This window comes from Camponotus floridanus, unplaced genomic scaffold (assembly GCF_003227725.1).
Source record: "Camponotus floridanus strain SB8 unplaced genomic scaffold, Cflo_v7.5 scaffold77, whole genome shotgun sequence".
Lineage (NCBI taxonomy): Eukaryota > Metazoa > Arthropoda > Insecta > Hymenoptera > Formicidae > Camponotus > Camponotus floridanus.
The window spans coordinates 370989-386302 of NW_020229846.1; the positions used below are offsets into that span (position 1 = coordinate 370989).

General features: G+C 30.6%; 1 protein-coding gene across 1 annotated transcript in view; it reads left to right on the forward strand.

The window, feature by feature from the left end:
* The window catches only part of LOC105248406, a 43370-nt gene extending 28641 nt beyond the window's left edge, over positions 1 to 14729 (forward strand). The window contains exon 5 of the mRNA XM_011253168.3: positions 13758 to 14729. Within this exon, the coding sequence (XP_011251470.2) occupies positions 13758 to 14549 (792 nt within the window). The 3' untranslated portion in view covers positions 14550 to 14729. The remainder of the gene's footprint in view (positions 1 to 13757) is intronic.
* Positions 14730 to 15314: the final 585 nt, after the last annotated feature.

Consider the following 15314-nt stretch of genomic DNA (forward strand, 5'->3'; position numbering starts at 1 on the left):
TGCTTAAAAAAATATAATTTTTTAATTAAATATTTTTATTTTAATTTTACAAAATATTTATTAAAATGCATTCCCAAAAATTTTAAATTTTTTAATTTTAAAGAATAATATATTTAATTTAATAAATTATGGTATATATTTTACGAAAATAGTATTTAAATATAAAAAATATATAAATGAAAATAATGTACTTAATATAACATGTATATTTAATTAAAATTAAATGCTTTTGCTTAAATGAAATAAACAATTCCTTCCTCCATTTAAAGTAAAAGTTTCAAGAAAACAAATTTATTTGATTTAAAAAAATTTTTCCCTCAGTATAGAGTTGAGGTCCTCGCAAAGCGAAGCGCAAATTTTTCGCGTAATCGCTTTATAAAGAGAAGCAATTATAAAAAGGAAAAAATGAAGAAATTGATTCTCCAAAAAAAAGAATGTCAGATTTTTATCTCTACAAAATATTAATTTCTCTTGAACGGGTGCTAAGTGAATTTCTACACAAAGGTACTTTATATACGTCAGCAGTGACCCTAAATTGAATGCAGATGCAATAATTCAAATCCGTCGATATCATCAATTTCCGCACGTGCGACATCAACCGCGTATTTTGAGAATTCCTGAATCTTGTAGTATTTTTTTACTGAACCGAGCCAAACTGCATTTCTGTCCACCGATTTATTGAAAGGTCAGAAAAATAAGCAAAGATTTAATGCGCTGTATGTTTCTCATAAAACATCTTTTTAATGTTTTCTCTTTCTCTCTTTCTTTTTCCACCAAAATGGACGTTTTTCATCGCAATCGCAGATAATGCATCATAACGTATGTTTCATAATATCATTCAATCTCGTTCAAACATACATGATATTCCATTAGCTTCGTTACACACCATTTTCTAAGGAATGATTTAAAATATCGATAAAATATAAATTTTGTTTCAAATTTCATCGAATCGTAAGCTCTTTTATATAACATATGTAATAAATAAAATTTTAAATCCATCGTAAGAGAGGTAAAAGAAAAGTAATTATAAATAAATTTTAAAATATAGAACATGGTTAAATTTTTATACGTTCTTAAAAACTTTATTAATCTGAATTTTTCTTTATTTTTTAATAACACGCCACATTTATTTTATTAGCGCGCCAATAAATATTTAGAACTTGATAAAAATTATTTTAAACATTTACTGAAGTAAAAAATTAATAATTTCTTATAATAACAAATAATCTCTTATAAAGGATTTTAAATTTGATTTATTACATGTGTTTATTAGAGTCCTCTAGTCGATAAAATTTTAAAAAAAATTACATCGATATTTTGAATAGTTTTTTGGAAAATAGCGTATGATGAAATTAAACTATATATTTTATGATTTTTTTTATTGTATATTACGGGAAGATTTTTTTTATAAAAAAAGCATGGATATTTAACACTGAAAGCACTCCGGGATTACTTGATCTCCGCGAATCGATCGGCCACGTTGCTGCCTAGTAACGGCAATTGATATCCGCGTTTACGCGGATTATTCATAAACACGAATCTTTAGACCAGATTTTGCTTGGAAATCTATGACTTCCGATCAAAAATATACAATGTGTATACAGAGTTTACTAAATTTGCCTATCAAAAATATCTCTGTTATTTTAAACAACAGGAAAATATTGAAGCTAGAGGATTTTACGGTTTCGAATTCTACGTCATATGATAGCAATTTCGTTGTAGATGGAGATCTAAGAAAAAAAATTATTTTTTTAAATAAAATGACAATTTTTTATGGAATTCTATAAAGTAAAAAAATTTTAAGGAAGAAAGCGTTAAAGTATATGCATTTCAAAATTAATAGTTCTTAAGTTATTCAATATGTTTTAAAAACAATAACAAAAGAAATATATGGTCAGAGATATGATAACAATAAAAAACAATAAGAAAGAAGGCTAAAAGACTGTGACGTAGGATGTTAGCACGTAGTAAAGCAAATAAAGCACGTAGTGAAGCAAATAAAAAATGAATTGTCTAAGATAATAACATAATATATTAATAATTAATTTAAAAATTAATGTAAAAAATATACTTATAAATATACTTATAAATATACTTCTAAATATACTTATAAATAAATATACTTATAAATATACTTCTAAATATACTTATAAATAAATATACTTATAAATATATATACTCTTTTGATCTTTTCTAGATCCTTTTCAATGTTTTGAACGGTGTTGTTAAAAATGGTAAAAAATAAAATTAAAAATAAAGATGACAATGCGGGATAAGACACGGGCGAGCGCGGTAGAAAAATAGAAAAGTAGAAAAGTAGAAAAATAGAAAAAGTCATGTATACAATTCTAAACGAATGCAAATTTAAAATCGTGCAAACAATAAGTAAGAGAAAATTATTCAAAGCAGAAAGCACAGCTTACAAAAAGAGGTATGAGATAATGCATGGAGAATTTTTTCTAAAAAGAAGGCAACGTTCACCTCGCTATCGGAAAACACAATTAACACATAACGCAAGAATTCAGAGGAGTCTTGTTGGTACAATCAAACGATTTTTCTCAGTGTCGGAAAATTAGAAAGAGTTTATAAAAATATCCAAACCACTAAAGATAATCAAGGTTTAAGAGACAAAGTACATGTAACACAATTAAGAATCAATTAGATAGTCACACAAACAAGCAAAGACATAGCAAGACTAACGATATTGATGAAACAGATAAACAACAAAAATTACAAACTGAAAAACTCACAACAGATTTTAAAGATGCGCTACAGAGATATTCTGATATGCAGCAAAGCTCAATTGCAGAGAAGATGAAGAGACATATTTTAGCTGTAACTAATATAAAAAATTCAATGGGGAGGATGCTAAAGAAACGCAACGGTTACTTCAAGTACAAGAACAAAAATATAGGGAATATAACAAAGGATTTTCGAGTTCCAGCAGGAATTATTTCTCAAAAAAATAGATAAACAGAAGATAGATAGTCTGGCCGTAAGGATCTGGATCGATCCGATGCCACTAAACTTAGAAGAAACAGAAGATAGAATTGAACAAATCGAGGGAGATATTCTACATATAAATCAAATTATGCGCGAATTCACAGAACTCATGCATCAACAAGGAGATACTATTAATAGAATTAACAACTATATTAAAGTATGAAGCCAATATTGAAATATCAATGTGAAATTAGAAGCGTGGAACTTGTGAATTAGGAACTTGTGAAGGGAAGTAATTATCAAAGTAAATTTCATCGAAAAATTTACATCTTGTTACTTGCAATGATAGTTGCCATTCTATTAACTATAGGGAATATATGTGGGGAGGGGTGGAGGTATTTGGAGGTCAACGAGCGACAGAATTCATCCGTGGCAACGACATCGACGCATATCCTTTGAAGAAAGCATTCGTACATTTTTCAGTCCAATGAATAATTGTTAGAAAATAATATTCATAGACTAGAAAAATATGTGAGGTGCAAGTGGCTGGATCGGGAGTTGAACCCGAGTCTTTCGCTTTTTCGGGCGACTGCTCTAGACCACTGAGCTATTCAGACCTCATACCTAATGCTGCTCTTTAATACAGTGACTCTAGAGCGATATTGGCATCTCGCTCGATGGATGCAAATTACGATTTCCGAAGATTACAATGTTGCAAATAATTATTATTCCAAACATTTTTTACAACATACATATATGTAATATTTCATTGTTTAAACTAAAAAAACTATTATTTTCATTTCTTTTTGTTAAATTACCCGGGAATTATCTGTTTTAGAATATATGTATCGCTCCATACAATTCTTCCAAAAATTATTTTCTATTAAAAAAAATTATTCTTTAATTATTCTTTAAAAATTATTCTTCTTTATGTCTCCTATAACAAAACTATAAAGTATAAAATTGCAAAAATATTTCAAATAGACAAAGTTGGTGGATCACTCCGTATATTGCCACGATAAAATATATTTGCGCGTAAATCATAACGAGAAAACATATGGATAGAGTTTGAATTATGTTCTTGTTTTTATTTATATCCATATTAAATTTACAATTTTTCTGCGAATTTCAGATAACCTGCAATGCAATTTTTTTATTATATTGTCGCATGAACAATATACATTCTACGATTTATATGACGCGGTTTAGTGAAAATTTTTCGCGAGTGGACAATGCATTGCGTTTGGAATCGGCTTTTAAAACGCGTAGGATGCGCCGAATATTTTGGCGGCATCATTCGTACCGTATCGATATTGGATTTACCTATACAACGAGATATACAAATCATGACGTGAATAGGAAACATTCGGCAAAATGGATGTTCGATGTTTACGAGATCTCGATCACCGTGTTAAATGTCAACTGAATTACAAATTCGTTCAATAGCATCATCCATTTGTTCTGTTTATGTGAGATTTATTTTTCGATGTAAAATTTTTCGATATAAAATACTTACACGTATATATGGTGCATTTTTAATGCATAAATTAATTGTAATATGAAATAAAAACGTAAAATAATTTTGAGAGCGAATTTTTATGTAAAGGATATATTAAATATTTACATAATAATACATCGAATTTTTCGTTCGTAAAGATACGAACAGAGAGAGACGCACATATACAACGTTACACGAACAATTGCGTCCGTGAATTCCAGCCAATTATTTTTAGATTGAAATCACCGTTCGCCAATATGTATTTCTACATCTATGGTAATTAAATCGTGGAAACGTTCGATTGCATTGTCAGAAACAGTCGACCTCGATTTTATTAAATCGGAGATATCACATATCTTAAAATCGGTTTATGGGAAAACTCGAGAAGAATTAGCGAGTATGCGTGGTTTAGACTTATTTTCTAGCATGTGAATACAAAAACGTATGATAAAGATTCAATTGAAATTCTGTCGTTGGCGTAAAACGTGATATGCGATGAAAAAGATAAAATTGTAAAAATGCAATTCAAATTATCGATAAACAGTGAGCTTGATGACGCGTAATTAGTACTATTGACATAGAAAATTGAAGCCAGTGTCATTCACGAGCCAATTAATTGTCGGTACTCTAATGAAACTAAATGAAAACTTCCCTCGAAGTACACACTTCTCATAACTCGATTCGATTCTCCCGGCTTGCAAACTATCGTTCCGAATGTTCTTCATTAGTAAGACTTTGCTCCGACGTCGAATTATCAGGCGAAAACGAGCGGAATCGTCGTTTCCAAGACGAATTATCGAAGTATGATTCACGCATTCTGCGGGCATTGAACCGAAAATGAGAATTCGGCGAGAGACTTTCGGAGATATTCGATTCGATAATCTTAAAGGGAAAATTGATAGCTCGTTAGCGATATCAGGATGTGTGCAATGGGATTTACTATTGTTCTCTCTAAATTGTTCGAGTGTACTCGGGGAGCTTTCGAGGCATTACAATCCGCCAGAGGCTCTAGAGGCAACCTCGTGTCGCATACACATAGACTGGCATATTAACACCTCGGACGACCATTTGTCATACATATTCCATGCTACGCAAATGAATATCTTCATCTCAATCAAAGCAAACTTCGGAATACATCCATAAATCCCACGGATTCATTCACACGCTTGTAGATTCGTGGATCTTGGAATTATCAGAGTGTAACAATTTATGTTATCATCGACAAATATTTATTAGGATTGCACGAGATACCAAGATTAGTCTTGATATTGTCTTGTCTTGTCTTGAATTTCAAGACAAGATCAAGACAAGATTTTTAATTAGTTATCAAGATAATACCAAGACTAAGACTGTTAAGATTATTAGTCTTGTCAAGATTATTGGTTCTCAAAAAAATTAAAATATTTATATTTGTAAATGAAAAACAAAAAAAATCAATATATACGAATTTTAAAAAATTTTATTCAATAAAAACATTTATATTATATTTATATTAAATTTAAAAACATTTAGTATTAATACAATATAACATTTTTATAAATTAGAAATCAAACTCGCAAATTTTAGACATTAAAGAGCATTTTCACTTAAAATGTTTCGAGCCATTTTTGACAATGTGGGATAAATATGATGGAATAAATATGAACCTGTTGTTTTTTACTACTCTAAAATGTTTATATCTGCACAATCCCTTGGAGCCTGTAAATAGTTATTAATTTCTGTTTTCCATGAAACAGTAAATGTTTTTTTATGTAAACAGACGGCATTTATATTGATTACATAGTAATAATTATAATTAAAATATAATACAATAATAATAATTATTTCAAATTATATCACAAAAATTATGTTAAATATTATTTAAATAATTTTTTAATATTAGATAAAAAATTGTTAATAAATTAAATTTTTGAAAATTTTCAATACCAATACAATATTTCTACAAATATTGTCTTGTCTTGGGTTTTGTGCAACCCTAATACTTATGCACGTACTTGTACGATAAATTAATATTTTATCAATTTTTAAACGTGTCTCGAAGAGTAGAGTTTAAAATTGAATCCGTCTAAACAACATTCGATCAAGTCCAGGTCTTTGGACTCGTGCGCGAATCATGTTGCGAATAATGGTAGGTTACGATATTACATGCAATATTCAAGACAGCGTCTGTATAATGAAGCAATACGCTATATACGCCTGCGCATGAAACGTGCAATTTGTCATTCTCAGCGAGGGATGTACACTTATGTCATTCTATCAAAGCACTAATATAGTGTCGCGCTATATGTATACATATATGTATACGATCTTTCATTTCGAAAATATTATCCCGATGCGCTTTCAGCTCTGCAACCTGATGCAGATTATCGCATTAAGCGATATTGCTTTTATTTATGATTGATGAGAAAGCTGCGTGTAATAAGTCCTAACAGGCTTTAACTCGCTATGATTTTCGTACAAGCAAATCCATTTCGCGCAAATATTTTTCTGTTAAATTTAATATTGTATTATTGAATGGGATTTAAAAAGGCCGATAAAATAAATTATAAATATAAAATCATAAATATAATCGAAGAGGGATTTGTGCATTTTATTCCGACGCGTCGCTGCAATAAATGACACGATTATGCAATAATTCAGGTATTCCGTATGTTCCTGCCATGAATAGCAGAATGAACGAAAATCACGCGCGAAGTTAATGACAGATGGCCTGTCCCACATAAATTGAAGAAGATATTTAACGGCCTTCCGATGTGTTTGGCATTTCATTGCCGAATCTGGGTATCTCGTCGAACATTTCCCGATAATTAGGCTCGTGAGGATTCCATCGATCGGAATTTGAGTAATTAGTTTCAACGAATCGTTCCTCTACGGATGAGAATATAATTTATATCATTGGAAAAAAAAATTCTTCTTCGTTAATTGAAACATTAGATTGAAATGAAATCTTAAATACGTCTCGATATACTCTCTTAAATGAAATCAGTATATTATCACTGAAAAAGTACTCTCTAAAAGTGAATCAATGTATTATCACTAAAAAACAATAAATAGTCACTGATTACAGCAGTTATAAGTACAGAACTGTAAATCAGTGATATTTTATTGAAAGAATCAATTAATAATTTTGACTGTTTCAATCAGTAATATTTCTCAATATCAGTAATATTTCTTTCGTTATTGTCAGTAATATTTAACTATAATTCATCTCTCTGTCTATTTCATATAAAATTAAAAATTTTATTTATATTTACTAAATATTTATTATATTAAAAATTTTATTTTTTTTATATTACATGCATATTGAACTTGTTATTTTAAATAGATAACGAACAAATAATTTTCATTAAGTCGCCAGACATTTATTTGACTTATAAAGATCGATTTAATATCTGAAGCCTCTCTATTGTGCTTGTATCAGAAATTAAATCGAAGTAATACTTCTAATTTTAAATATCGCTCTTTGCAAACTTTATATAATTCTTATAACTAAAATACGAGACTTATAACTTAAATACGAGAGAGATAACGATTGTAGCGGTAAATGAACGAACTAGCGATTACTGATTTTACAGTAAAATTTACTGATTTTACAGTGAATTTTATTTTAACTGACCATAATCAGTGAGATATAAGATAAAATAACAAAAAAATAAGCGTTTCCACTGAAGATCAGTAAAATACTGATTGATTCTCAGTGAAATCTTATGTTACTGTTTAAATTAGTGATATTTTCACTGATTCATTTTTAGAGAGTTAATGGATAAGTTATGGTCTCAATTTTAAGTGTAACACTGCTTAGCGAGAAATTTTAGTGTAGCACTAAATTAGGGAAATTTCACTGAAAGAAACAAATCAGTTAGAGATAGTATCTGTTTCAATCGATGATATTTTAAAATATGTATGTGTGTATATTTTATTCTTTATGCATATCAATCACAATATATATGAAATAAGTTATGGTTATATGTTCTATTAAAGAAATATTTGAGTTTGAAGCTTATTTGTTTTCTTGATGTTATTTGTTTTTGTGAATTTATCCATTAACATCTGAATAGATAGACGGAGCCTTTTGAGAGGAGTAACTGATAAATGTGGTAAGGGAGGAATACATGAACTTCAGTTAATTTCATCAACGTTCGATATTAGGCACAACTTGATATTACATGACGATTCCATTGACGTTACCGATTCTCAATCAGACCTTCACAGAAATGTTTAAAAAGTGTTTATTTAGAGAAAATCCCTTTAACACCACGTAAATAATTTTATATATATTTTAAATATCAGTTAGAAGGCATTTTCTGTTGTTTCGCAAAACTAAACAAATGTATAAAAATGTGCAAAAGATTATATTTACTATAGATTATATTTATTATAGATACTATTATTATTACTTTATTATTTATATTAATTTATTATACTTTATTATTTATATTAATTTATTATACTTTATTATTTATAATAATTTATTATATCTTTTTAATGTTATAATAAAGTATATAACTATAGTCTATCTATACAGATATCAATGGATTTATCACATCTACAAATAAAAAAAATAATATGTAGAGATATAAAAAAATGTTTTTTCTAGTTGAAAATCTTTTTCTTTAATTATTTGTTTTCAATATAATATTTTTATTTATATTTGTTTATTAACACAATAAAAAATTAAAATTCTTAAATTTATAATTTATCTGTTCTTTAAAAAATAATTGTAATGGATTAATGAGACTTTTGCAACAAATACTCTTGTCATGTGCAATTTTGATTTTGTTAACAGAATTAATTATCACATTAAAAATAAAAATTATAGCCTAATAATAGCCAATTTTAATGCAATCTATATTTAAAATAATGGAAATTCAGATTTATTATCTAAAACACATTGAAAATATTGATAAATCAATTTTTAATATAAACTCCAAAGATGTTAAATAAATATAGGATAAAAGAAAAAAACAGTTGTTTTGAAGACAACAAAGCTTATTTTTTTTTTCATAAAAAAGAATATTTATTTATTTTTTCTATTTATCTCTCTCTCTCTCTCTCTCTCTCTCTCTCTCTCTCTCTCTCTCTCTCTCTCTCTCTCTCTCTCTCTCTCTCTCTCTCTATGTATATGATTCTTAATTTGAATACTAATTATACATTCATTTCATTTCAGATATTTATGTGTTAAAGTTTTTTGAAAAAATAACAATCAAAAATAAATAGAAAAAATAAAAAAAAAACTATGCTTGCAAAACTATGCACAATTATTATTTTCCAGCGAAATCTCTGTCGTAGTCAATGAAATATATAATGGAGGATTGTGACGTGTAAATGTTTTATTCAAAATTCAAGTGAAATACTCACTGATTTGTGTGTGCTTTAAGTGACATTTTTACTGATTTAATTTAAGAATACTTTCGTCGTTACAATATGACTATTTTATCAATTTATCAACCTATTTAATTTTGTTTATTTAACATACGCCCTGCATTAAATTACTTCGAAGGCAGAATATCTTAAATTGACTGGAGTATCGCAAAGCTTCCATCCGCTTTTGCATAATACATGTAAATGCGGCATCATCCTTGCTTCCTCAACGATCTTGGGACACCGTCCCGTAATCTAGGAAGATGCAGTGCCTCTCTCTTATAAAACGCGACGCGATACCGACTTACGCAGCCTCTGAAATAACATACTCACGTTGCATACAAGAGTTTCCGGTTGAGCTGCATAGTCGAGCGAGTTTCCTCCATGGAGCGATAACGCAAATCCGAACCCTTGAGTCATCCTATTTGCATCCCTCGAGGAAAATATCCTGTAAAGCAATCTCTTTTCCTTGAGCGTTTATAATAAAATTCAAAAGGATGACATTAACTCATTTAGGTCTTGATGTTGCATGTTCAAGTTTGGGTTCCCTTTGTCGGGCATTTCGGGAGACAGTCTTGTCTTATTTATGAAGTAATATTCATCACGATGTTAGACACCAGGCTAAATTCCTCTTGTTATCACAACAATACTGTCACGATCGTTAAATAGATGTGCACCGCGTCTGCTTGAAAATCGTGTCAACGCGTCCGGTACATGTACCCGCACGTACTCCGGGTCACATCCGCCCAATACATTTTCACCGAGGGACAAATCCAGCCGTGTGTAATTCGCTATACACATTCCTGATCCAGATATGAGAATATCACCTCTACGGGAATATCACCGGTCCGTTTCGCCAACTATGGCTATGGACATACGTAGGAATCATTTGAAAAAAATGATTATTAGAATAAGACGCCTATTATTTTTAATATGCTATTCAAATAAGAAAAATATGAGTTTCGAGTTTACAAGTAATCTTGCTTGGTTCAATATAATTACAAATCTTAGTTATGGCATTTAACCATTTAATTGCAATATCTACAATAGTTTAGTTTTTTAACTTTTTTGGTTCGCTTTTTAATCATCGACGATATTTTCGTTGCCGCATCATTAATTTGGCATCTCTTTTTTTAAATAAAATTAAAATGTATCATCATTGAGATCAGAAACGGTTTTAATTGTAAGTATAACTCATGAAAATCTCAATGGAAAAAATCAATTAGTGATAATAGGTGAGTTTTCAAGGTGAAATATATGACAAGAAAGCAAAGAGTCATTAGTGATATTTTCATTGATCTCCCGTGAAATCTTGTCACTGCTTTAATCCCAGTATGATATTTTTACTGACATTCAATTCAAGAGAACAAATTATCAGATGGTATGATAGTGACTTTAACAAATCAAAATTACAAGTTTTTTGAAATTATTTGTGATAAAAATTCTAATATTGCATTGCATTCTCATCAGGTTGTTCTCTCATGCTCTAAATATAACTCGCTACACTGAGAAAAATCGTTTGATTGAAACAACAAGACGTATATGATTAAAGGCATTTTGGTTAAATCAAACAAGAATTTCTAGTTATTATGATAAGACTCGATTTTTTATAACTAGAACGTTTAATAGATTTTACTATAAGGATTTGGTTAATATTTTCTGATTGGATCTATAAAATTTCTTGTTACATTAATTTCTTTGCTTGCCGCTAGGCGGCAAGCCACTCTTAACTTAACTTGAATTCAATATTTGCCATAAAATATATATAAAGAACTAGTATTAACATTAAATCCAAAATATATTTTTTCTCTTACGAGCAGTAGTGCCACAAAGAGGACGCTAGCTCTCTGAATGTGTATGTTTGAGCTGCATCCTCTTCTTGCATCACTGTTTATCAGTTTAATTTTTAACAAACTGAATTTAAAATAATTTATTCAATAATCTGGATTGAATTTAGCCAATAATCTTGTTGAAATTCATAATATTAAACAGATTTTTGAGATTAGATGGGAAAAATTTTAGATGACTTAGTGCTGGGGAGTTTAGTATTATTAACCAGAAAATTTGGTAAATTTAACAGGAAAAAATTAATCAAATTCATCTGATAATTCTTACAAGAATTCTGGTTCGTTCATTTTCCAACAGACATACTGGTTGAATCTACCAGAATTCTAATTAATGCGACCAGATTTTTTTCTCAGTGTATAATTTATACTTGACTTTACAGTTAACATATCTTGATTATTAAAAAACAGTTAGAGCGAGAAATCGATCGTTAAAATTCCATAAGAATTTTAAAACACGTTAAAGAGAATAGAAGGACAATTAGAGTCAGTCTACACTGAGAAAAATCGTTTGACTGTACCAACAAGACGTATATGATTAAAGGCATTTTGGTTAAATCAAACAAGAATTTCTAGTTATTATGATAAGACTCGATTTTTTATAACTAGAACGTTTAATAGATTTTACTATAAGGATTTGGTTAATATTTTCTGATTGGATCTATAAAATTTCTTGTTACATTAATTTCTTTGCTTGCCGCTAGCCGGCAAGCCACTCTTAACTTAACTTGAATTCAATATTTGCCATAAAATATATATAAAGAACTAGTATTAACATTAAATCCAAAATATATTTTTTCTCTTACGAGCAGTAGTGCCACAAAGAGGACGCTAGCTCTCTGATTGTGTATGTTTGAGCTGCATCCTCTTCTTGCATCACTGTTTATCAGTTTAATTTCTAACAAACTGAATTTAAAATAATTTATTCAATAATCTGGATTGAATTTATCCAATAATCTTGTTGAAATTCATAATATTAAACAGATTTTTGAGATTAGATGGGAAAAATTTTAGATGACTTAGTGCTGGGGAGTTTAGTATTATTAACCAGAAAATTTGGTAAATTTAACAGGAAAAAATTAATCAAATTCATCTGATAATTCTTACAAGAATTCTGGTTCGTTCATTTTCCAACAGACATACTGGTTGAATCTACCAGAATTCTAATTAATGCGACCAGATTTTTTTCTCAGTGTATAATTTATACTTGACTTTACAGTTAACATATCTTGATTATTAAAAAACAGTTAGAGCGAGAAATCGATCGTTAAAATTCCATAAGAATTTTAAAACACGTTAAAGAGAATAGAAGGACAATTAGATTGAGTCTACACTGAGAAAAATCGTTTGACTGTACCAACAAGACGTATATGATTAAAGGCATTTTGGTTAAATCAAACAAGAATTTCTAGTTATTATGATAAGACTCGATTTTTTATAACTAGAACGTTTAATAGATTTTACTATAAGGATTTGGTTAATATTTTCTGATTGGATCTATAAAATTTCTTGTTACATTAATTTCTTTGCTTGCCGCTAGCCGGCAAGCCACTCTTAACTTAACTTGAATTCAATATTTGCCATAAAATATATATAAAGAACTAGTATTAACATTAAATCCAAAATATATTTTTTTCTCTTACGAGCAGTAGTGCCACAAAGAGGACGCTAGCTTTCTGATTGTGTGTGTTTGAGCTGCATCCTCTTCTTGCATCACTGTTTATCAGTTTAATTTTTAACAAACTGAATTTAAAATAATTTATTCAATAATCTGGATTGAATTTAGCCAATAATCTTGCTGGAATTCATAATATTAAACAGACTTTTGAGATTAGATGCAAAAATTTTAGACGACTTGGTGCTGGGGAGTTTAGTATTATTAACCAGAAAATTTGGTAAATTTAACAGGAAAAAATTAATCAAATTCATTTGATAATTCCTACAAGAATTCTGGTTCATTCATTTTCCAACAGACATACTGGTTGAATCTACCAGAATTCTAATTAATGCAACCAGATCTTTTTCTCAGTGTGTGAATACAAATAACGTACATCGTAAGGCACCTAAATAAGATCGCGACAGTCAGGATTCGGACGGGATTTTGTTCGCAGCATCGGAGCTACTCGAAGTTCAATATCCATTGTCTGGAGCATCCGATAAGCTACGTTTCGGCGGATGGACCGGTTGCCAGGCTGCGGCAAAACAGCGTGTTCGTGGGTTCGAGCGCGTCGCTACTGTTGTCCAGCCAGGAGACACCTAGACGAGCCAAGAGCGCGTTCGATCTGCAGTCATTGGTACATGCGGAGGTCGCAGATGAAGAAGAGCGCGACGGGGACACTCTGAGGACTCTCAGATCCATCGGCGAGACGTCGCGACTGTTGCAACGCGATCGTCGACCCAGCGTTTATCAGTTCGACCGCATGGACGTTCTGGCGAGGCCGACGGTACAACGGGAACGCGGCATGAGTATCTGTCAGTTCGACCGGACGGACGTTCTGGCGAGGCCGCTGCAGCGCGATCGCGGCAACAGCATCTGTCACTTTGACAGGACGGACGTTCTGGCAAGGCCCACGTTCCCGTCCGGCAAGTCCCTGCTGCGGGAGAGACGCGTCAGCGTGTGCAACTTCCTAGAGAGGTACGAGGATCCGTCGTCCAATAGGAATCTGCAACGGGATCGGCGATTGAGCGTGAGCAATGTCGACAAGATCGAGACTCTGGGAAGATCCTTGTCGCCCAGAGACTTCCGCAGTAGCGTCAACAACGCGTTCGACAACAATCGACAGGATAGTCTCGCGAGATGTAGCGCGATCATAGAAAGGAACAGCTCCGTGCATCATTTCGATCGTCCATCCTGCAGCAAAACGCCCGACGTCGTTCTCGGATATAAAGCGACGTGCGTTTAATCCGCGGGCTACACCGTGCCGAACCAAGGAAATCACCATAATGCCATAACGCCATTCTCCGACAACGATCTCCAGTCCCAGAGATCTACTTTGGACGAAATACGGCTGTGATTATTCCTTTGGTTATTTGCTCTTCGCCTCTCTCGACATCTTTACCGCCTACTCTCTAAAAATGAATCAGTGAAAATATTACTAATTTAAACAGTAAAATAAGATTTCACTGAGAATCAGTCAGTATTTTACTGATCTTCAGTGGAAACGCTTATTTTTTTTGTTATTTTATCTTATATCTCACTGGTTATGGTCAGTTAAAATAAAATTCACTGTAAAATCAGTAAATTTTACTGTAAAATCAGTAATCGCTAGTTCGTTCATTTACCGCTACAATCGTTATCTCTCTCGTATTTAATTTTAGTTATAAGAATTATATAAAGTTTGCAAAGAGCGACATTTAAAATTAGAAGTATTACTTCGATTTAATTTCTGATACAAGCTCAATAGAGAGGCTTCAGATATTAAATCGATCTTTATAAGTCAAATAAATGTCTGGCGACTTAATGAAAATTATTTGTTCGTTATCTATTTAAAATAACAAGTTCAATATGCATGTAATATAAATAAAATAAAATTTTAATATAATAAATATTTAGTAAATATAAATAAAATTTTTAATTTTATATGAAAGATAGAGAGATGAATTATAGTTTAATATTACTGATAATAACGAAAGAAATATTACTGATATTGAGAAATATTACTGATTGA